The sequence below is a fragment of the Xyrauchen texanus genome, chromosome 24, assembly GCF_025860055.1.
Source record: "Xyrauchen texanus isolate HMW12.3.18 chromosome 24, RBS_HiC_50CHRs, whole genome shotgun sequence".
Classification (NCBI taxonomy): Eukaryota; Metazoa; Chordata; class Actinopteri; order Cypriniformes; family Catostomidae; genus Xyrauchen; species Xyrauchen texanus.
Window position 1 is genome coordinate 30,401,344 of NC_068299.1, and position 24,473 is coordinate 30,425,816.

Sequence of the window (24,473 nt, forward strand, 5' to 3'; positions counted from 1 at the left end):
AAATATATACATATACATTTAAATGTAACTTATGCAAATACTGCATGATATTGCACCCTCGATAGTTTTTGATACTCTTCGCAGAAGCTGGACAACTGTGACCCGTAATTATATCGAATGTTTTTTTTTTTTTGCCTTTTACTGCTGTCGGTGGTGTCTTTTTTCATGATATCAAATATTTCAATTCATATTTCTAAGTAGGAAAACAAATTTCACTATACACAGAAAAGTACATTATAGTAGCTACACAAATAAAACAAATAACCATTCATTCTTATATAGACTTTATATGGTAATACAAAAAATGTTAACGTGAACATGACTGAACTCATATTAGCTATACAATACATAACAGTTTATTACATATTTTGTATGTATTTTGTATGTATTAGGGTTTATTAAAGAGTAATAATAAAGTATTAACAATTTTCATAGTAGCCTAATAAAAGGAACATTAATTACATCTATTAATTTAAATACATTATTAACATGAAGCTACCATACTACTGTATATACATTTTGTACGTTTATGTATGTTACGATTCACTGTTGTCTGCCCTGTGTTTTGCCTCTGTCATCTGTTCCCCATGGACTACACTTCCCATAATCCCCTGCTCTGATCTCTTCCAGCTGTTCCCCATTGTTTCTCACCTGTGTTTCATTTACCTTGTTATCTGTGTGTATATATTGCCCTGATGTCTGTTTTACCTTTTGTCAGTTGTTATGTGTTTGATCTCCCATGTCTTTCCTGAAAAAAATACAAAATAAAAATTGTCCAAGGGAAACAGCTGGAAGTGATCAGAGCAGGGGATTATGGGAAGTGTATTGTGGGGAACACTTGACAGAGGCAAAACACAGGGCAGACAACAGTGGATCGTAACAATGTGGGACAATAATTTAAAGTCTGATCCTCAATAATAACAGATGATTACAAAAAATGTCACATTAATATTATATAAACTATATTTTAGTACATTTTGCTTAATTTGCATGCCAGATAATCTTGTAATAATATAAGATTATAAAGGAGACATAATAACATATTATTGCTCATTGTTAATATCACGAGGCATACAGCTGCTATCATCTACAGTGCAAGCATCATGTCCACTTAAAATCAAATGAGGTGCATTTCTTTAGATTAGCTGTCTGGCACAATGAGGGAAAGACATGTGAAAGGTGTACCAGCAAGGCAGTCTGTGTTAACTGCTGCTTGAATCTCACTGAAGAGGGCACACTCTTTTTTCCTCACATTCCCAAAGCTCTCTTTCAACTCTGTCAGCCGCTGCAGTATAATATGTTTTTCCCTGCCTCTGATAATTCCTCGGAAGTATAGCACAGCAGAGAGATGGCTCTTTCTGGAATGGGTGAAACAATAACAGAAGTCAATTAATACTTTCAAACCATAAAATATCCAATAACTTTGCAAAGGTTTTCCTACCAAACTGTAAGCAATTGTTTCTGAAGAGGCCAATTTTTACAATGACAATTTTAAGTTGAACAAAGAAACACACTGGAAACCTTGTTGGCATTAAGAGCAACATACATGGGGTCAAATACAGACAAATCCTTGAGGTCAACCTGTTTTAGCAAAGTTGAATAAATATATGCAAAGATCATAACATACATACTTGGGAATATTGTAATAAATACTAAAGGACAATAGAAATTACTTGGGGCTGAACATAAACAAGTTTGTTAAATGAAAGGAAATTGTCAACTTTATCCACAGCAAGTAGTGCGAACCTCACCTGATGTCTGGATAGTTCTCAACCATTGGCTGTAGGTACATTTTTACATCAGTTTTTTTACATCCAACAATCTTGCTCAGCTGGTTCCCAACTGGATGAAGCCAATCTAAGGTAGAATTCTGCGGAGAATGATGCAGTAATATTGTTGTTTGTTTTGATTACAAAATGCACATACATTTTAATAGCATAATTAAGTAATTCTATGCAGAATACTAATATTTATACCAATAGTTCTTAACTGCTGAGTTGTTCTGATGATAAAATGCAGCTAACAAAATGCATACCGTAGATAGGATAACAAACTAAATAGGCTTTTACAAGTGATGAGGAAAAGCGTCATGGTTATTGTTGTAACCTCCGTTCCCGATGGAAGGGAGGAGACGTTGTGTCGATACAAAATACAAATTATTTCTGCCAACTTGACATTGGCCTTTTCTCAAGTTCAAGTTCAGAGGTACGCGAGGCTCTCAGAAGAGACCCCTTGTGTCACTACAATCGAAACAACGTCGAGTGAGTGACAGAAGGGGAACTTCCCATATCTTTTGTTATTGACATCAAGTCTGTGTGTCCAATCATACTCTACAGTACTTGGACACAAATTAATCGGTCGGTTTGTAAAAGCTAGCCAGCAGGTTGTGTGACATGCCTTTATCCTACCACAGTTGTTTTGTGCTGGGAAATATTGGCCAAGTGCTGAGAACATGCTATTGAGACATGCATGAGACATTTTGAAAATACACATTTTCCAAATCTGTTATGTTAATAAATTTGCCTATTCAGTTTATGGTAATATTAATGCATTTTAATGTTTGATTTTGAGGCAATTTTTTATACTTTTATGGATACAATAATCAATTAAGGTATTGTTTTGGGTCATCACTAGATGTCTAATGTAAAATCTGAGCCCTAAACCAAGTTGAGAACCACTGATTTTTAGACAACATAATTGAGTATGCTCAAACACAATTCAAAAGCACTGATATTCCAAGTGCCATTATGTGGATTTTACCATATCTTGAAAAATATCCTTCAGTTCCCCCCATTGCATCGTGATCTTAGAGGCAGCTGTCTCATTCTTCCTGTTTTTGCACGAGTAGTTATTCTTCATCAGCTGAGATACATATTCTTTTACCACAAAAAAGTGTGCTTCATTCACAAAGGTCTAAAGATGCATAAACATGGGAGAGACAAATAGAGATTTCACATAAGAATGCATGAAGATGTGTTTTAAAAAATACCCATAGTTGACATACACTGTAGAAGGCACATTGGAGCTGTGGTGCAGTAGTTAAAATCCTGCAATTTCAAATCCAATTCTACCCCAAATGCAAAATGCAGGAAATCCAGGTTTTGTCAAACTTGATTTACGTATAACTGTAATCAGGTCTCTTGGGCTACGATCTGTCCTGTGACAGGTGGGTTTGACTCAACTATGCTCAGATTCAGAGAAATGAAGTAACACTATTTTATTATACATATTAAAATTTTTTTTTAATCTCATTGTTAGTGTAGCTGCTGCATTTTGACATTGTAGGGCTTTATAGATTCCTTTCACTTTCTACTACATATCCAGTGATTCATTTGTACAGAACAAGCCAGATCTGGCACCTATTTTAGAGAATTCCCCCACCTCAAGACCATGTATGCTATGACCACTATATATTCTTCATGTGAAATTAAGTAAAATAATAATAATTATCAATATACTGTATATACAGATATATGTGTGCTTAAGAAAACACACTGTAAAAGATCACAGTCTCACCTGTTTAAATATTGGGCTCATGTATTTACTTTGTTCAGACAGAGTCCTAGTCCTGCTGACCAGATGTGTGAAGTCTTCATCAAATGAAAACCATTTTCTTGTCATTTGTCTCCTGAGAAAGGGCTGCAAAGAGAAGCTTCTTGTTACTTTTTATTCTTTCACTCCACTAATAAACATATTCAATTATCTCAGTTTGCACTCTCATATCCACAGGCATTCTTGCACTGTTATAAATCAGTGGTTAATTTTCAGCTGCTTTTTAGAGCCCTGTAGCTCTAAGTATAGCCATATTCTTATCGCTTTGAATTTAAATAAATAAGTAGTTCCTGAGAACTTGGCATCAAGCCAGTCATGTCAACCGTCTACATGACAAAGTGAGTCTTGAACTCCTTAGATATGTCGCTCAAATAGCAGAATAGCCTGTGTAGGTGTTTAAATTGAGAAATGTGTGTTTTTCAGAAGCTCACACCTTAACATCGGTTTTGAACTGGTTCATAAGAGTTTGACTCAGTCGGGTGGTCAGTCCATCGATTTCCCTTCGAACCTGCTCAAGCTGAATTGGACAGCTCTCCATATAGCAAGCCATGTGCTCTCTGGAGAAATAATACTGACATTAAAGTGACATTACAGCACAGAATGTATTTTTTTTACAATGTTACTATCAAACCAATAATATTAATAACAAAATGTACTCTTATAACATTTATTACCGTATTTTCCAGAAATAAAGTTGCACTTCAATATAAGTTGCATTGTGTCAAAATTGCATTGTTGGGATAAAAAAACACAGATAAGTTGCATCTGTATATAAGTCACACTGACAGAGGGTCCAAGATTACATCAGCATCTATGCATCGTACCACGGAGTATTGGGGCTTGTTTTTATCGGGAGAATTTGTGTAATCGTGTGTAACAGTTTTTAATATTTTGTTTATGTTTCATGAAAAAAAAACCACACAAATAAGCCACATCTGTTGTAACTCTATGCTGTGCACAAATAAACAGCTTTTAGTGTGACAGTAAAATAGCATGTTTACTATTGTATTCTATTCATTCATTAATATTAGCAACTGTCTATCTGTGAATATTTCTGATATTTGCAATCCTATTTGGTACAGTATACACTATTCTGTTCACTGACATTAATAATTTTACTACAAGTATGATAAAACATTATTTTATAGGCATGCGAGCAGTTGCGTTTGACAGTGGTCTTGTTACAACAATAATGTTGTGATGGACAGAATATTTAAACTGGTCGCATAAAGCACTTTGTAAAAGAATAATACTCTGAATAGACTACTTTAAAATGCTACTAAAATCACTGTAACTGTTGTTTTCATCTGTTTTTGTGTAAACATATGTGTTTTATTGTGCAGCGTGTTTGACCGTCTGGTTAAATAACACCAAAATTATGTATATAAGTCGCCTCAGACTATAAGTCGCAGGCCCTTTTAGATGTTGAAAAACAAAGCTACTTATTTTCCAGAAAATACAGTAAGAAATAAATGCAATAACTAAATAAATTAAATGCATTTAATACCCCTGTACATCTTGTAAAAGTAAACAAACCGTGGTTGATCACTTTACATCAACATCAGACAATCTCTTCTAATCCAAGTGCGCCGTAAAAAGATGGCAGTAGATGGCGAAAATGCACTATTTTAGTTTGTGATCTGCTGTTACAAAAGTAGAAGAAGAAAGATGCTGCTTGATTCCGAGCAGCAGTCAGAATACGATTCAAATCCGTCAGACGTTTTGCCGGTAGGAGTTTGGCTTCTACGCAATAAAGAAGGCTATTAGTTATAATCTGACCAAAACACGATGTAGTGTTTGGTCGCACTACACAGCTACTTCCTGGAAAAAGTAGTTCGCTACTTTCAAGCTACACTGTTTGAAAAGCAGCTGAGCTAATGTCAAGCTACAGAAAGTTACGTTTAAAGTTAAGTTAGTTGAATCGCTACTTATAGTTAGCTACTACCCAACACTGTTTTTACTATCAATCTCCACATTCACATTCTTCTTCTTTTGTTTTTGGTGATTTGTGTTCTTCATGCAGATCGCCACCTACTGGCTAAGGCTGTTCAAATGTGAAGATTTACAGTAAAAAATGACATACATTTTTAATTCATTTAAACTCTGGCGTCGTTAGGATTCTTTTTTTGTGTACTGCCTTTATGTGCTTTTTGGAGCTTTAAAGCTCTAGCCATCATTCATTTATATTGAATGGACCTAGAGAGAGGAGATATTCTTCTAAATATCTTAATTTTGTGTTCTGCAGAAGAAAGATAGTTATACACATCTGGGATGGCATGAGGGTGAACTATCCCTTTAAGGGAACAGACTCATTCAGTTTGTAAGAGGAAGTGACAAAAATATCAACATCTAAGAAAATAAATGATGATTTAGATGTTTATCTAAGTTGAATCCTCACTAGATATCACACTTGATTTATCTGTTCTTCTCTGTTTGCTTAACTCCAACAAGCATACAGCAAATTTATGTCATGCTTTCTGTGTTATGGGTTGTAGTTAAGAAAATATGAGCAAAACATTATGTGAAATCTCTGAATTTTATGAAAATATTTTTTTTTTTACACAGTAATGTAAGCATGATGCAAGAACAGGGCTTGGTTCAGGCTGGTTAGGTCACTGTTATGCTCCATTTCCCCTCCCAGCAGCCTTGTTGTGCTCTATTTTGGATTCCTTGAAATCACGTGATGAGGTTTGTTTTGTGGCAGGTCTATAGAGAATGTACATGGCTTCTTAAGCTACGTATATTCAAATTCACCACAGCACTGAAGTCTACGTTGAACTGTTAGCTGTTAAATGAATATTGTAGTGTTGGCTCCAACAGGCATGCTTTAATTCTCAATATGCTCACAACATTACTCCCAAACACATGTAAAGAAAACATCAACAATAAATATTACCATCAATGCTAATTTAGGCAGTGTGTAAAGTTAACAACTGACAGGATGACTTACTTTAGGGCACTAAAGCTGTTCATGTAGCTGATGTGATACTCTGCCCAAAGAGAAGAGGTAGAGAGAGCATTGCTCCACTCAACAAACGCTGACTCAAATCTTGAAGAAATAAAGAGATAAAAAAATGTAATACTATTTACAATCTAATGCTAAAAGGTTAAAGGGATAGTTCACCCCAAAATTATGATTCGCTAATTATTTACTTACCCTTCTGCTGTCTCAAATTTATATGACTTTCTTTCTTCTGCAGAACACAAACAAAGATTGTGTTCAAGGATGTATGTGTTGTTCTTAGTCTATACATTGGTAGTCAATGGAGTCCAAAACTTTCAATCTTAAAAAGGACATAAAGGCAACATAAAGGCGATCCATATGACTCGAGTGTTCTAATCCATGCCGTCTGAAGTGATATGATCGGTTTGGGTGAGAAACAGACCAAAATTTAAGTCGTTATTCACTATAAATCTTGACATCTGGACCGATTGCAACAAAGCACAGGCTTCCAAACGGTGATGGTTTGACGCTGCATGCGTTTGCCAGGTCCTCAACCCTTATAATATTATATACATCAATACGATGTTGCATTTTTATTTTCTAGTGTTTGCCGTAAACCTGGGGACTGCAGCACAATTTAAAAGTATTCTTAAAAACACTCAACCCGAGACTCAATCATTTTAAGGTCTATACATTCAAAATAGTCCAACTGGGCATGAAACCCTGTACACTGTGTCTAGTTTGTGCACAGCACATGCCTCAATGGCGTAGAAGAGTGTGAATGAGCTTCTCTCATTAGTGTGAGACTGCAGATGTCAAGATTTTTTTAGTGGAAAAGGAGTAACATTTTGGTCTGTTTCTCACCCAAAAACTGATCGTATTACTTCAGAAGACATGGATTAAACAACTGTTGTCATATGGATTCATTTTATGCTACCTTTATGTGCTTTTTGGCACTTGAAAGTTTTGGACCCATGGACAAAAACACTTGATACACCCTTCAAAATATCTTTGTTTGTGTTCTGCAGAAGAGAATTATACGAGTGTGAGACAGCATGAGGGTGAGTTAATGATGAGAGAATTATCTTTATTTGGATGAACTATGCTTTAAATACTGATTTGGTTTTAATGAATGGCTTTACAAGAAGAATTATGTAAGCGACAACATTTTAAGATCCAAGTTTATCTAGATTGCTTATTTTTGTGGATCACTATATTGTTGGGAGTGAACAAATGAGGGAATGAGTCTCATTTAAACATGTGGCATTAAATAGATAGATATGGCAACTTCTGTTGTAAAACATTTAAAAAAAAGCTTGAACTTCTTGAAAACAGAATGATTGGCAATTATCATGTTAGTTCTTTATTACAAACCGTTTTGGAAACAGTTTCAGTTCCTCCAAACAGCCACGCACAACCTTCTGCTCAAGGTTCACATCAATCCGTCCGGATCCTTGAACATGCCCTTTAATATTCTGGAAGAGACAACAGCATACAGTACATTTATGTTGACCCCAAAAAGTATTTGGGCACTTTTACACACTTAAAATATATGAATTTTATTGCATAAGATAACAAAACATTAAACCAATTTGCAACTGCTTACAAATAAGCCAGAACTTTTTCTTCACTTCTCTGAGCAGTTTTTGCATTTACTTTAAACCAACTAGTTGAAAGGTTATTTGTACAAAGGTACTTTGTTGTGATAGTATGAGGTCAGTTTAGGTGTCCTAACATAGTAACCCCAGGTGTAGTTCATCAGAGTAACTAGACATGTCCTACTACATTTCACATCCACAAAATGTCCAAATACCTTCTTTTTGTTTTCCTAGTTTTGAACTGTATAGACTTAACATTTTCTTTTGTGAAATGTTTTGCTTGAAAAGTTATCTTTTAGGTATCTTTACCTAAAATAAACTTGGTTTGATAGTTTGAATGCAATGCAAGTGTGGCTTAAGTGTCCAAATACTTCTTGGGTCCACTGACTGTGTATGAACAGAAATGACCTTTACTTCCCCCTTCTGGTAAACCAATGCCATCTGAAGTGTGTGACCATATGGTGACCATATCAGGCAATTATTCTCACCGTCCAGATATCCATGTCAATGTGTGAGCTGTAAAGCCCCTCATCAGTCGTCGGTTTTCTTCTTTCTTTCCACATTTCCTCATTCTCTAGCTCAATAATTCGATCAAGTGACGTTTTCATGTCAGCCTGTTTAGAGCAAAGGAACTGATATTTAATTCAGAAACTCTCAAAAACTCCACTAAAGTTTCTCTCATCTACAATATATCCTGCATAATATTTCTACATATTCAATTATGCATTTCCAGGAAGTAACCGCATCAACAGAAGTTGCATTCATTTTAAGATTCAGGAGCATTTCTACATTCTACCAGCCAATTTTTTGCCTTTGATATTGTACTTTGTACTAGATATTGTACTAGAGCTACTTCAGATCACATGTGTATATATCCCACCTGTAAGCGACTGCAGTATTTGTTCTTAATCTGATTAAGGAAATCTTTTTCCAGTGGCAGCGCTCTCTGATCTTCCTTCATCTCTGGTTGCAGGGAACAGCTACCCATTATCTTATCACTGTGGAAAGAGCAATTAGATAAAGTATTAGCTATAGTCAAAATCCTAACCCTTACAGTTATAATTATAATCATAGACATAACATTTTAATAATTATAATCATATTATAACTGAAGGGTACTGGCATAAATTAAAAAGAGCTGTATCTCATCCTGAAATAAAGTGAGCTCATTCTGTAGGTGGGTCTTTCAAAAACACATTCTTGAGACCACAAGACCTTTCCCAATTTGGGAAGTGGATGATTGAAGCTCTGCACTTTCGAGAGCTTTCAGTTGATGCACACAGTTCTGACTGGGTTTTATGAGTTGAAACTCACAATGATATGTAAGTGACACCCATTTTCTTTATTCTCTTTTATGTGTTTCAATACAATTCATTTCTATAGCCCTTTATAAAATCCTCTGGTCTGGCAAGTACATATAGTAAATTACAACACAAGCATAACTTTGGTGTTTGGTGTATTTATTGGTGTAATAAATGACAATGCCAGTTTTATCTTTTGGTGAACTTTGAGCTTCAAGGAATTGTTCACTCCAATATGAGTATTATAAGTCTGTCATTATTCTGCCGAAGAAAACAAATCGTGTTTAAATTTTTGGGTGAATTATTCCTTTAAGCAGTAGTAAAAACTATGACTGAAGTTTATTAGCATTTCCCGTTTTCAAGTCAGAGTCAAGTCAGGCTTGAAATCAAATGATTCGGTCAATGATGACCGAATTTTAAAATACAGCCGCCAGTTTTTTTTAGGGTGTACAGGCACATGTAAGCTCTATTTATGTCCAGGAGAGGTCACCAACAGCTAGTTGTGAAGAAAGCTATTTTCAGCTGTACAGTATGTAATACAGTGAAGAGTAATACATATTTAATGGACTCCAACCCCCAACTCAAACCTAAACCTAACCATTAGTGGAGTAAATATGAAATATAACCTCTGTATCACGCTCATCACTGATTAGGCGAACGCGATTACTTCCTGGTTTCAACATGGACACGAACCTGGGTGGCTGCTGACACAATGCGTTGCTGGTCGAGCCATGTGGGAATGTAAACACTATGAAACCGATGCAAAAAATTACTGTCGCCGATTCTAAGATGCCGGAACTTTTGGAAAGAGTGTGCCAATTTCCTGTGTGATCATATTGCAGCACCCGTCCACATTCACTTTCATTAGATGGAATAGAGCGGTAAGTATAATCTTTAAAAAATCTCCTTTGTGTTCCAGAGAAGAATGGAAATCATAGGTGTTTGTGATGACATAAAGGTGAGAAAAAGTTTATCCTTGGTGAACTCTTATTTTAATAAAAATAATAAACATTAAGTGATATTGACTTAAAGGACAAATACATAACATTGACATCAAGTGTTTAAAATATGTACTGCGGTCCAAATTTAAAATTTGGACCGCAGTACATATTTTACCCCCTCCTCCTCAGACTCAAAGTTCATGCGGTTGAGGACTCAGCATCTGTTTTAAAGTCTCTCTGGGCTTTAAGCTGTCTGCATCTTCCAAACACATCTTCAATATTTATCCGCGTTTTACTACACCTCTGGTCACAGAGCTTTTTAGACATATGCCAAGGCTTTTTAGGTTGGGTAGAATCGTTTATCTCAGATCCATTTAGTTTGCTGGCTTCCATGGCTGCAACACGATGTGTTTGCCTGCTAACTTGTTTCAAATCTGGCAACCCAGGGTTCCGAAATACTATTCAGAAATGGCCGGTGGGCAGGATCACACAGGCCAAAACACAAACAGAAATTCCAGCCCGGAATGAACATTTCAAAGTAGAATATACTGGCTGTAGCATTTTTATTGGAGAAGCCAGTATTTCAATTTAGCATGTTTCTTAAATCTCTGATAACATATTATGGTAATTTTATGCTTAAGTACTGTAAATACATTACATATTGCTCCTTTAATCTACTATATTCAGTAAAACGAAATATAAACTTAGAAAGACCAGCCACCTACCTGGGGTAGCGATGGATAATAAATTCTAGAAGAGCGTAGTAATCTTTCACATCTGTCACCTGTTCCAGAAGTCTCTTTAAATGCTCTCCTAATGCCTCATGATGGCAGGACACATAGGTATCAAACACTTTAAAGTCTTCTGGATATGAGCTTAGGAGTTCTGCCTTCACTCTCTCCAGATCCTCCACAATAGCTTTACCCAGAAGCCCCAGATGCACCGCCAACCAGGAAGGGTTCTGCTCACGACTGTCCAGGTGAACCTTCTTCAATGTATCTCTAACCCCTTCTCGTACCGCATCTCTCCATGCCTCCCTCCATCCTGGCATCCCCCCTGGCTCTCCTTGTCTCTTCTCTTCCTCCAGTATAATCCTGGCCACATACACTAACAACTCTTTATTGCGAGAGGGCAGAGCACTGGAGTTGCGTGTTATATTAGACATTTTATTCCTTAGTGTCCCATACAGTAGGCAGAGGTCTTTCTCTTTGTGGACTAGTTCAACGGGACAGTCTCCTTTCTCCAGAGCTTGATGCTCGTGCTGAAGCTCCAACCGCAGGGACAGTAGGTTCACGTAGGCCTCCTCTAGAACTTCCATCTCTATCAGTTTGTTAATCTCCATTACTATACCAATTAACATGATACAAAAGGAGAAGAAAGGAGAAGAGAATGAAGATAATACAAATTTGTAAATTAGCAACATAGGAGCAGGGGACTACAGTTATAACACACGTGCATCAATAGCTATAAAGTTGCAATCAATTTTAGAGGAAAGATGAAAAGATCCGCTGTCTAGATATCTGGCAGGAATGGAGGGCTGATGTTTTCCAAAAAGACCCTAAGCGTATGCTCTGTTTACCATGTGAAATGTCATGGATCAAAAGCTATTTCAGGGGATTCTGATAAGAATCTTGTTACTATGGCGTGAGTTACTGCATGTCGGCAAATGAAATGTCCTTTACAGATAAATAGATATGGAACATGAAAAATTACTTTGATTGAGAGTACTCTTTAAAACAAGCTTGCACATGAAAAGATAGATATAGAACACAGAGTTACTTGTCACAGCATTCATCTACAGACCTTATTCAACATTTATCAGGAATGACAACAAGGCTGTGAGGGTTGTGCTGTTGTTTATAGTGTTTTGGATTGCTGAAGAAACATTGAAAAAAAAATCATTTCAAAAACTGTCCGTAGACTGAAAACATGTGTTGTGGAAATTTAAATGTGATCTAGGAGATTTATACAGTGCATGCCTTTGAAAAGACTTTAAGTCTATCCCCCAGAGTCTTGTTTTCATTCATGTCAGAAATCAAAGATGGCGCTACTGTGAATAAGGCATTCACATAATAATAATGACAGTATATCAATGACAAATTTGTATAAAAGTCAATATATGATGAGCTTATTCAACCAAAAATTTAAATTCTCATCATTTACTCACCCACATGCCATCCCAGATGTTTATGACTTTCTTTCTTCTGCTGAACACAAATGAAGGTTTTCAGAAGAATATTTCCGCTCTGTTGGTCCATTCAATGCAAGTGAAATGGTGCCAAAAATCACATAAATCACCATAAAAGTAATGCATAAGACTCCACTGGTTAATTCATATCTTCAGAAGTGATGTGATAAGTGTGGGTGAGAAACAGATCAATATTTAATTCCTTTTTTACAATAAATTCTCCTCCCTGTTCAGTCAATCTCCACTTTAACTTTCACATTCTTCTTCTTGTGTTTTTGGTGATTCACATTCTTCATGCATATCGTCCCTTACTGGGCAGGAATAAGAATTTCTAGCAAAAAAGGACAACTGCGCAACTAGTGGCACCAAACATAATTTAAAAAATAAAGTACAGATTTATCTGAAGCTCGACAGTAATAAGCTAACTTGTGTGGCAATGTCGAGAAGCAACACGGCAAAAATCAAACCCCAAAACTTTCCTCAATGTCCTCCACTATATAAATGCTCAGTCTGGTTTTACTCCATTTTCTGTATCTTTGACTTTTGCAAGTCTTCAAATTTTGGCGAAGCTAAGTTTTGTTTCTGCTGTAATACGTCTGTCATCGATGTTTATATTCTCCCGGTTGAACAGTTTACTACAAGTAGCCATGCCTTAACCTCACGCTATAATTTTGACAATTGACAACAAAAAAGTTACACACTTCACCTTTAAATATTGATCTGTTTTTCACACACACCTACTGTATCATTTGAAGACATAGATTAAGCCACTGAAGTGGTATGGATTACTTTTATACTGCCGTTATGTGCTTTTTGAAGATTCAAAGTTCTGGTCACATTCACTCACACTGAATGGAACTACAGAGCTGAAATATTCTTGAGAAAATTTTCATTTTTGGGTGAACTATTCCTTTAATGATGGAGAGCATTAAATACGTCTCTTAAAGTATCAAGTCACACTGAGTTGATGAACGCATTTGTGTGTAGCACCGCATCAAGTTCTGTCCTTTATGTTGTGTTGTTTGTACAACTGGCAATGTTAATCCTATTCAGTTGCAGTAATGTAAGAATGTTAAAGTTGTATGTCTTAGTTGCTGTTATGGTCTTTGTTACTTTTACTGTCTTTGTTACCCATTTCAAATAGCTTTTTTGCTAGATGATGATAGCAAACATTATTATTATTTTAATAGTTTTATTATTATTATTATTATTAAGAGTCCTGCAAAGATGATCACACATGCGATGCATAACTTTAAAAAAAGCCTTTTTTCTTCTTAAAATCTCATATCGCATCCCATGTTTCTAGGGTACAGTAATGTTTTGACAGAAGTTCATGTTAGGGCACATACAACTTTAAATTGGGTGGATGGTACTTTCTCTATCATGTGCAGGGTGGTTTGGGAACATTGGCAGTTCTTGAGCAGGAGTTTCCATTTTGTTCGTGTGTGTTTAAGTGTGTGTGACGATCTGGTTCTGTGTTATTATAATGGTATGATAAGTGTTCATTGGCTGTTATGAGTGGCACTGAATGACAGCTCTATTATGTTGCGGATGCAATCTTGGTTAATTAAAATAAAAAGTTATAAAAGTTAATTTGAACCTGCAACTTTATACAAATATGACAACAAAGTTACCACTTGTCACGATCCCCTGTTGTCTGCCCTGTGTTTATCCCTTGTCATCTGTCCTGGACTACACTTCCCATAATTCCCTGCCCTCATCACTGCCAGTGCACTTCATTGTTCTCACCTGTGTGTCATTATCCTTTGTGTATTTAAGCCCTGTTGTTTGTTCAGTCTTTGTCGGTTGTTAAATGTTAATGTCTGCTCCTGAAGGTGTTCCTGCCTGTGCCCTTCGTGGATGTCTATCTTTTGGTTTTCCCCTCGTGGCTGTCTTATTTTTGTTTTCCCATTAAACTGCATGTAGATCCTCACTCCTCGTCTGATTCTTAACACCACTAGACAAACCAGTCAGGTTTCTTTTGTTGGAACCAACTGATGTGATTTTCCACAAGCTAACAATATCCTACGACAGACAGAGGTAGATTTAGAGCTGAAGTTATCAAAATAATTATGTACAGTATGTATATTAAATATTTATTTGAGCACTTCAATTTGTCATCAAGAAAAAACTAACAATTTAAAATAAACTTTTACTTTGCATAGCCTAATTCATATTTGTGAGTTTCGTCAATTCGCATCCTTGTGAGAGTGGGTATAACGTGCATGAGTGAGAATCTTGACATGAGATGGTTACCTTCTAGACACGGCCCAGGGTGGCACCAAATGCGAGTTCTATTATAGCTATAAATGATGTAATAAAATTAACAGCCCTAACTCTAAACCTAACCGCAGGTGGAGTTCAAATATAATTTTAGAGAAAGAATGCAACCTCTGAATCAGGCTCACAACTGTTTATGTGAACTGTTATTTCCCGGTTTCCACAGGACCAGAACCCATGTCTTGGAGATTAATCGCACAAAGCACCATCTGTAGTGCCAAAAGAAATGGTGAACTGAATTGGTGCAAAAATGTCCGATGGGAGATTGTCACCACGCTTGTCAGTAATTGACTGAATGGGGTCGATTTCAGGGTACACGAACATTCAGAAGCATCATGTTGATTTCCTGTGTGATCATGTTGGACTACAACTCAAACTATTTTAAACATAATTTACACTAATTCTTTTATAATTGTTATGCATAATTTTTTATGATCTCAGAATAAAACATTTATTAAAATGTATTTGAAATGTATTTGTGGAAATCACCTTTGTGGATTTAGTGATGCCAGAAAGCTAAAAGTTTAAAAGGTGAAAGAATTCAAATACATTTTAAGTCAAGGCAACTAAAATGTACACTTCACTTTACATTCATATACATTTTAACCGGAAAGCATGACGTCAAAAAGAAAGTTCATGTCCATGTTATTTCTCAACTACCCATGCACAACAGAAAAGTTGTGATACACATACAGTACAATGTATTTACCTGACAATGGCATAGGAGGGATATCTGGCAGAATATATGTCTCTCTGAGCTGCAACACCTCATCTACATCCTCTGGTTTCTGCTCTTCAGGTGAAGTTATGGCCTCTGTGACGGGTTCTAATGGTTCCTGCTTACATTTTTTAGTGCCCAGGCCCAAACTCTGCCTGATCAATGTTCCCCTCTTTACCAGTGTTCCTGTTATTGCAACTGCAGAATCTGAAAATACGAATAACAGTTGATGTGAGGGGAATATTCATGTCATTTGTAACATTCAGCTGATCCTTTTTAAGTAAATGTTTCTTGCACAATCCCTTTGAGTCATTATGATGGCACTAAATTTGAAAGGTTTTGGCCAACATTAAAATGATTATTGTAACATACTGTACACAATAATTATATAATTAGAAAGCTGATATTTTACTTTTTAAAATTCAAAAGGATGGAGTAGGTCACTAACACTCTGTATAACAATCTACACTGCCTGGCCAAAAAAAAAAAAGTCACCGTTTTGATTTAAATAATGGTTATGATCTGAGGTTGCTTCAATTGTTCAGGTCTAGGCTCAGCAATGTTATGTGACAATAAAATGAATTTAGCTGACTACTTGAGTATACTGAATGACCAGGTTGTCCAATTAATGGATTTTTTCTTCCTTTACGGCACGGGCATATTCCAAGACGGCAATGCCAAAATACATCAGGCTCAAACTGTGAAAGAGTGATTCAGGGAGCACGAGGAATCATTTTCACACATTAATTAACCCCACAGAGTCTGGACCTTAACCCCATTGAAAGTTTTTGGGATGTGCTGGAGAAGACTTTAAGAAGTGGTTAGACTCTCCCATCATCAATACAAGATCTCGGCCCAAAATTAATGAAACTCTTAATGGAAAAAATATGTTGTGACGTTGAAGGTTGTCGAAACAATGCTCTGACAAATGTGCACGTAATCACAGCTAAAGGCGAAATTGATGGTATTAAGTCGAACCGTAAAGTGTTCTCCAGTACATCCCAAATACTTTCAGGTCTTACAGGTTGATTTATAGTCAGGATTCAGTGGTGGCCAAATCATGTGTGAAAATTATTCCTCATGCTCCCTGAACCACTCTTTCACAATTTGAGCCCGATGAATCTTGGCATTGACATCCTGGAATATGCTTATGCCTTCAGGGAAGAAAAAATCTATTGATTGGATAACGTGGTCATTCAGTACATTCAGGTATGTGATTTTATTGCTGCATAGCGTAGCTGAGCCTAGATCTGACCAATTGAAGCAACCCCAGATCATAACACTGCCTTAAATCTAAACTGTGACTTTATTTTTTGGCCAGGCAGTGTAGATTAACAGATACAAAATTTACCCTTTCAATTAAAGCAGGGGTTTATTAAACATTTTAGATTTATTATTATTTAAGATAAGATCAAGTCCATAGTGAGTCTATCTAGAGGGTATTGTGAAAATTTTACCTGACATAGTTCTGGTAAGAGAAGTTTTTTTATTTTGAAGTGGGGAAGATTGCTGGGAAAATTGTGAGGGAGATCTTGTGCTGAAGCCTGAAGAGAGGAGGAGAGAAACATGCAAGAATATTTCAATCTCTCTTCAAAATGTAATTAATATACACAAAAGAGCTTTATTGAAATCAGTTTCTGGGCTGACAGTTCTTATCATATCTCTAAATATCTCAAAAGATCTGATATTAGGATCTTGTACAATGCTGCTTTTGGCCACCAGACGTATCAAGTTAAAACAGCATTGTTTTACTTCAGAATTACCATATCCTCTTACCCTGACCTTGGGAAGCCATTTTAGCATGTCAAAAACAAAACACTTGTTCGCAAAATCTTGCAGTTCCATAATGCACTTACTTGGAGAGGGCGGTGGTTGTAAGGGAGAGTTCGAGGGTTGCTTTTGGTCATTGCTAGTCCTCACTGACTTTTTGTTTTTGGAGGTCAGAGGGCTCTTTTCACTGACCAGTTTGAAACTTGCTCTGAACGACTTCATAAGTCCAACCATCTCCTCCTTGACTGGACTGTCCAATTGTCTTCCATCATTTTTCAGACATTTAGTTTGGAGCGCGTCTTTTTCCCAAGCTGGTGGGTCATTGACCTCATTACTGCCATCTGTTTCTACTTTTTCACTCTCTGCCATTTTGCCATGCATCAGTCTGATCCAGCCTACAGAAAATATATCAAGAGCTTTGAAGAATTGCAGAGTTATTGTCCCAAGATGACAATTCAAGGTTTGCCAGGTATTAACAGCTAGTCCCGAGCCTGAAAATGCATCTGTTAAATTTGTCAGCAGGTACATCATAATCTGGGGAGTTGTTTTGTTGACCGTCAACATGGCTTCTTTTTTCTATCAGTGTGAAATCATGTAGAAAGTGTATACTGTCACAACAATGGAAAAAATAAACTCACATTAACAACACATTGAACAGACAAAACTCAGTTATTCATCTAATCTCTCCATTGACATATATCTCACAGAGACATATACTATAGTAACTGATAGCATATTACTATAAAATCATAGTAAATGAATACAGGCTCACCTGTAAACTGTGTAAGAACAGGGACAAAGTAAAAAAACACTGGAAGTAATACAACATTTCTTCAATCACAAACAAATGTGTGCGATCTAACTTTCTGAACATGAAATGCTCAAAAGAGTTTCCTTTCCACTTTCTAAGTATAGGAGCTGCAATCATTTCACTCTATAAGAAATGTGCAACCAGAGTGCGAATTACCCCACCATAATTGGGGGGTACTGCTCCTTCCAGCCAGGTTTCTTAAGCAACCAAATTGGTCCGGTTGCTAGGGAGGGTACAGCCACATGGGGTAATCTCCTCGTGGTCACGATTAGTGGTTCTCACTCTTTTGGGGCGAGTGGTAAATTGTGCATGGATCGCGGAGAATAGCATGAGCCTCCACATGCTGTGAGTCTCCGTGGTGTCATGCGCCTCACGGATTGAGGTGAGTAGCCTCGCCACCACGAGGACCTACTAAGTAGTGGGAACTGGGTATTCCAAATTGGTAGAAAAAGGGATAAAAAAAGTTATATAATAGGTGTGGGTGAGAGACAGATCAACATTTAAGTCCTTTTTTACTATAAATCTCCACTTTCACTTTTTTTCTTCTTTTGTTTTTGCCGATTCAAATTCTTCATGCATAATGCCACCTACTGGCCAGGGAGGATATTTATAGTAAAAAGCAACTGCAATATTGATCTGTTTCTCACGTACACCTTTCATATCGTATGGATTACTATTATGCTACCTTTTTTGCTTTATTGAGCTTCAACTTTTTGGTACCAATTCATTTGCATTGTATAGACCTACAGAGCTGTGCATGTACATGACTTTCTTCTGTTGAGCTCAAATGAAGATTTTCCTTCAAAGTGAGTGAGTAAATGATGTGAGAATTGTAATTTTTGGGTGAACTATTCCTTTAAGGACATTTATATTTGCTCAGTCAACACATGGAGGTTATTCTTTACATGTTCTGTTTTAATATGGACAATGACCGAGGGTCTTATTCATGGTAACATTGTTATGAGTTTACCTCAATATGCCAGCCCTTACATTCCAGCTGTTTTGTTATGTGCGCTTTGAGCATAAAAAAGGTCAAGAGAAATTATTTTTGAGTGGAAACATACCTGAAGAGAGAAAACCACAACATAGTTCTCCACAATCAGATGATGCAAGCAATATGGGCGATGACTCGTTTTGTTGTTGGGTGAGCAAAGTAAACTGTTGTTGTTTCCAGTAAGATGTGTCACTAAAGGTTAAAAGCAGGGCATGTCAACAAGGCCAACGTGTAACCATATGTAGTCAATACATTTTATAGTGGTTTATAGTGAAACCGGTAATTGTCCCATCCCTACAGGTAAGTAGCCGGTAATTCAATGTATGAAGACGTGACATGAGCTATGAAAGAACAAAACACGTTAATAAATGAAGGTTGTAAAATCAACAAGCTAGACGTCAGCTAGCAACTTATAATTATCCATGCACGCCAGCAGCAAACCGTTCTCTATCTCCAATGCTTCTAGCCGCCACGGTGGTTAAAAATGGTACGGTCCACTATAGGGGTGTCTGAAATCGCTTTACATTAAAATGTTCCTACAGTGAAAATAGGAGTTGACTTATATTGTAACCGTAAATATATTTTTTCACAATATCAGAAAAATTATCTGACCCCCCCAATACTGATATTTCTGTCCCTTTGGGGGGTATAGTACCCCCCAGTACCCCCTGTAATTCGAACTATGTGTGCAACTAAAAATGAAAGGTGATTTTTGGAGCCCAGTATTTTTATTATGTTATCTAAAGTTTTAAATCCTTTGAATTTACACTAATTTCTGTTTAATCTCAAGGTTGTTGGTTAAAAGTTAACAAGAATTACAGATTCTTCCACTGAAGCTCGTAGCTGCTGCACAAGGTCAGGGTCAACTGTGGCCAGATTTCTGAATATTTATAAAGTTATTTAATTTCAAGTTGACTACATAGTTGAAGGGTCTTCTTGACTCATGAGCAGATCAATATATTGCAGTGTAAATAATTAACTATTTTCAAGTAGTAATAAAGGTCCCACGTTGTCCCAATAACTTTGGTGGTAGCACTTCATAATAAGGTTAATATTAGTTAATACATTAGGTATTGTGAACTAACAATGAAAAATATATTTATTTACAGTATTTATTCACCTTTGTTCATGTTAGTTAATACATATACAATTGGTCTTTGACATCATTGGATGCACCTGTAGCAGGGCTATAAATAGATGCGTCACAGGTGCATCGTCAGATCTTTTGTCTTCAGATCACTCTGTGTGCATGTCTTTCTACTTTCCTCTGTTAGGAGTTAGAATTGTTAGGCAGTGTGCAGAAACCTTTCTCTTTCTCTTTTCTTTAAAAAAAAAAAAAAGAAGGAAAAGAATTACTGATAAACAAAATCGCTCGCTCTCTCCCCAGATCCAGCTGATCCGTCTCGTAAGCCTGAAGCACGCTTCGTTGCCTCTTCGGTTCACGAGGGGGACGCTGAACCTCTGTACATTCCACGCACAATAATAAAGCGGCTGAGGAATTACTCGAGGTGGTTACTCGGGCTGTGGCCAGACTATAGTTAGACTGGCCACGTGAACAAGAGACCCCCCCCAAACTAGAAGACAGGTTTCTGTCTGGTGGCCAAAAAGAAAAAAAAGGGAAGGGAACGCTATATCAGTCCCTTGACCTCCATAATGAGCGTTCTCATTCATGGAGGAATCCTTATACTTCTCGTGTCTTCATGCCCTCGATGTCGACATATTTGACTATCGTGGTTGCTGAGGCTCAAGGGTATTCGGTGATGCCGCTGGTAGAGGAGACACTTGCAGGTTATCTCTCCCCTGGCTCGGCATCATCGTTAAAGAGACCCACTCTTCCCACAAAGCTGTGCAGGACCACCTCCACGATTGTGGGGAAGGCTTATCAGGCAGCAGGTCAGACTGGTGCTGTCCTGCACACTATGGCAGTGTTACAGGTGTACTAGGCTAATCTGTTGAAGGACCTGAGTGCGGGCACCACGGTTGACGAAGAGGCTTTCTCTGAGCTTCGTAGAGCCACGGATCTGTCTCTCTGCATGACCAAGCAGACGGCCCGTGCCATTGGCCGGTCTATGTCTGCTTTAGTCAGCACGGATAGACACTTATGGCTTAACCTATCGGGCATCAGATACAAGGACAAAACTTTCCTTCTCGATGCCCCGGTTTCGCCTTCTGGCTTATTTGGTGACGCTATGAATATTATTATCACCAGGTTCCAGGAGGGAAAAAGTCACGAGGAAGCCTTCAGGCAATTCCTTCCTCGCCATACTAAGGGGCCGTCGGCCACCCAGCCCCACCCCTTCTAGACGGGAGGCTCAAAAACAAAGAGTGGCGAATCGTGCTCCCCCTCGTAAAGACTGGGGGCCAGTTCGTCGCCCTCAGCAGCCCCCAAAGCAAGACATCAGGGCAGTTATTTCTAAAAAGAAAAAAATCCTGATGGTTTTGCACCCAGCTTTGTAGGGGTTGCCCCCCCTTGGGACGGGTCACGTGAAACATCCACCTGTACCCTCCCGATACCCCCAAGAAACTGCTCCATTCCCACCGCCTCTGGTGTTTCGGGGGGTAGCAGTTTCCAGCTAAATGTTGGGTGTTCCATTGCTTCCTGTCTTAGACCAGGACACGGGACACTTGACATTCCCTCAACAGGAAGTGTCAGAATCAATACCCATCTCAGAGAACCTGGCAGCGTGGAAACTACTGCCAGGTGGTTCTATGTGGGTCCTAAGAAAAGTAGAAAAAGGCTACAGAATTTAATTTGTTCGCCATCCTCCGCGTTTCAACGGCGTGGTTCCCACTACCGTGAAACCAGAGCAAGTATGTTTACTGTGGAAAGAACAGCAACATCTCTTGGTTAAAGGGGCCATAGAACATGTTCCCCTTCCAGAGAGAGAGGCAGGTTACTACAGCAGATACTTCCTGGTTCCCAAGAAGGATGGGGGTTGCATCCGATCTTTGACCTTCGAGGCTTGAATCGCTCCGAGGGCGTTCAAGTTCAAGATGCTAACCGTCAAGACGGCCGTGCCTCAAATCCAACATCGCGATTGGTTGGACGTGTACTTTCATATAGAAAGTCTGCCACAACACAGGAAGTTCCTGAGGTTTGCTTTCAGGGATGAAGCTTTCCAATACCGGGTTCTTCCATTCGGTCTAGCCTCATCATCCCGCACATTCACGGAATACATGGATGCAGCACTGGCTCCTTTGCGACTCCGGGGCATCCACATTCTGAATTACCTAGACGACTGGCTTATACTTGCACAGTCACCAGAACTGGCATTACAGCACAGGGATATTGTCTTATCTCATCTGGTTTCTCTGGGGTTGAGGCTCAATGTCAAGAAAAGCATCCTCTCTCCCACTCAGAAAACTACCTATCAAGGGATCATATGGAATCGCCTCCTCTAAAGCCTTGGCTAGAGATGTCCCTCTGCAGCATGTTTGTGATGTGGCAGGCTGGTCCTCCCCGCACACATTCATTAGATTTTATAGTTTGGATGTTCATGCCACTCCAGGCTCTTATGTCCTTGAGTCGACATCACAAGCTCATGTCTGAGACCTCTCGTGCTCTTGTGAGCACACTACACAACCGTAATGTTCCGGACATCCACAGTGCGGCAGCATGGGTATTCTCGTTCCCAAAGCGCTAATTCAGTGCAGCATCGTAAGAGTAGCTTTTTGAAAGGGAACGTCTCGGGTTCCTTGACTGTAACCCTTGTTCCCTGATAAAAGCGGAACGAGATGCTGCGCTTCATTGCCGCACTGGGATGCCCCAGGACTGCTCTTCAGACAAAATACCTGATGATGCACTTGTGACCCATCTATTTATAGCCCTGCTACAGGTGCATCCAATGATGTCACCGGCAGAGGCTATACATTCCCGTAAATTTTCATTGACATGTGGCACACATATTCACAGTTGGTAACACCTAAAGTTGTTCCCAAAGCGCTAATTCAGCGCAGCATCTCCTTCCGCTTTTATAAGGGAACAAGGGTTACAGTCAAGTAACACAAGACGCTTTCCTACGTTAACATGCGCTAGCCTGACGTCTTTGACCGATGCGTCTCAGTGTTTTAAAACATTTTTTTTTAAGACTGCACTGTTTATAGTCGCCGTATCAAGTTAAAAATGACTCAAATGGTTTAAAATGCGAATCAAAAACACCTGCGTCTGTCTTTAATAGCGCTTTGGACACGTTCGGTGTGAACGGCCCCTTACGATAGCAGCATGTGAAATACGTTAAATGCAACCCTTGTAACGTACCACAGCTCTGGGCATTATTCCAAAGATTTCCCGTTAAGATGACGCGTTACATTTAAGCAACATCTAAAAGGACAAGTTTTCACATTTATCTTCGACCAGTTTATCGATACGGATTAAAGGTTGAGGTATTTTGAAGGTCAATCAGTCCTAAAACACGGGTAAAGACCAAATATTTTTACACTTTATGTTGGCTATTAATGTATGTATTTGTATACATTACACTGTAAAAATTAATCTCTGCCCCTCACACTCACTCACCTGACCACCTGTGTTCCTCCTTGTGAAAGTCAACAATGGCAAATTATTTTTCGCTTTCCGCTTTAAAACTGAAGGAAAACAGACATGTGTCAAACACACCGCGCCAAAAGGTTCAGCCACGCAACATGGCACAACATTAATTTCCACTAAATAAAAGTAGATATCGCGAAATGAAACCGTGTAGCTCTTCCAACAGTTTGTGGGATTCACCTTGACACGTCACTGAATAGGTTCATTGTTCATTATAACGAGCACATGAGATGTTCCAGGAACCGAGTTTTTCTTATCCATCAAACTAAATCCAGATTTTCTGTTTATAATGTGTTCAGTGCAGATGTGCTCTGCGAGAATCACTGTATTCGCTGACTTCAGGAGTTTTGCTTTTAGAAAATGATTAGAAATCACTTTCAGATTTCCACAATCACTGGGAAATTCAGTTGTGCTTACCACAGAGAAAATAAACGATGGTGGGGGCTATGCGTAGCATTAAGTGTTTCCTGAAATGCACTGGCAACACTTTACAATAAGGCTGTGTATGTCGGCAACATTAGTTAACACAATAGTTATCAAAACAACTAACAATACTTTCATATGCTAATTTCAACAAATAGCTACCAAAATATGCTAACTTTAGTTAGTTGTATTGTGAACCAACAATTCACAATGTAGATTACATTAACCAAGATTTATAGCCTAATTGTTAGTTCATGATACCTAATGCATTGTCTAATTTTTATTTATAAAGTCTTATTGTACAGTGTGATTAATGTACTTCATTTTAAATACAAAGTTGTGTATTGCAACTTCATAGGAACTCTGTTTATGGAACTTTCTATTAATGTGTAACTAACTAAATGGAT

At 38.0% G+C, this 24,473-nt stretch overlaps 1 protein-coding gene across 4 annotated transcripts; it reads right to left on the reverse strand.

Moving 5' to 3' along the window:
* Positions 1-276: 276 nt before the first annotated feature.
* LOC127617440 (exocyst complex component 3-like protein 4) lies at positions 277-24,012 on the reverse strand. 4 transcript variants are annotated; one of them, XM_052089411.1, is made up of 15 exons: positions 23,824-24,012; positions 23,614-23,681; positions 17,379-17,687; positions 16,980-17,066; positions 15,514-15,729; positions 11,062-11,680; positions 8,975-9,092; positions 8,583-8,708; positions 7,871-7,971; positions 6,503-6,601; positions 3,986-4,109; positions 3,517-3,639; positions 2,761-2,913; positions 1,752-1,870; positions 277-1,358 (listed from the first exon to the last, which is right to left on the reverse strand). In XM_052089411.1, the coding sequence occupies exons 3-15, from the start codon at positions 17,671-17,673 to the stop codon at positions 1,142-1,144; spliced, it is 2,397 nt and encodes a 798-aa protein (XP_051945371.1). In that variant the 5' UTR covers positions 17,674-17,687; positions 23,614-23,681; positions 23,824-24,012; the 3' UTR covers positions 277-1,141. The 4 variants fall into 4 exon arrangements, with proteins under 4 accessions (XP_051945371.1, XP_051945369.1, XP_051945370.1 ...); XM_052089409.1 differs by adding an exon at positions 19,168-19,289 and having other exon boundaries at positions 23,614-24,012; XM_052089410.1 differs by having other exon boundaries at positions 23,614-24,012.
* Positions 24,013-24,473: the final 461 nt, after the last annotated feature.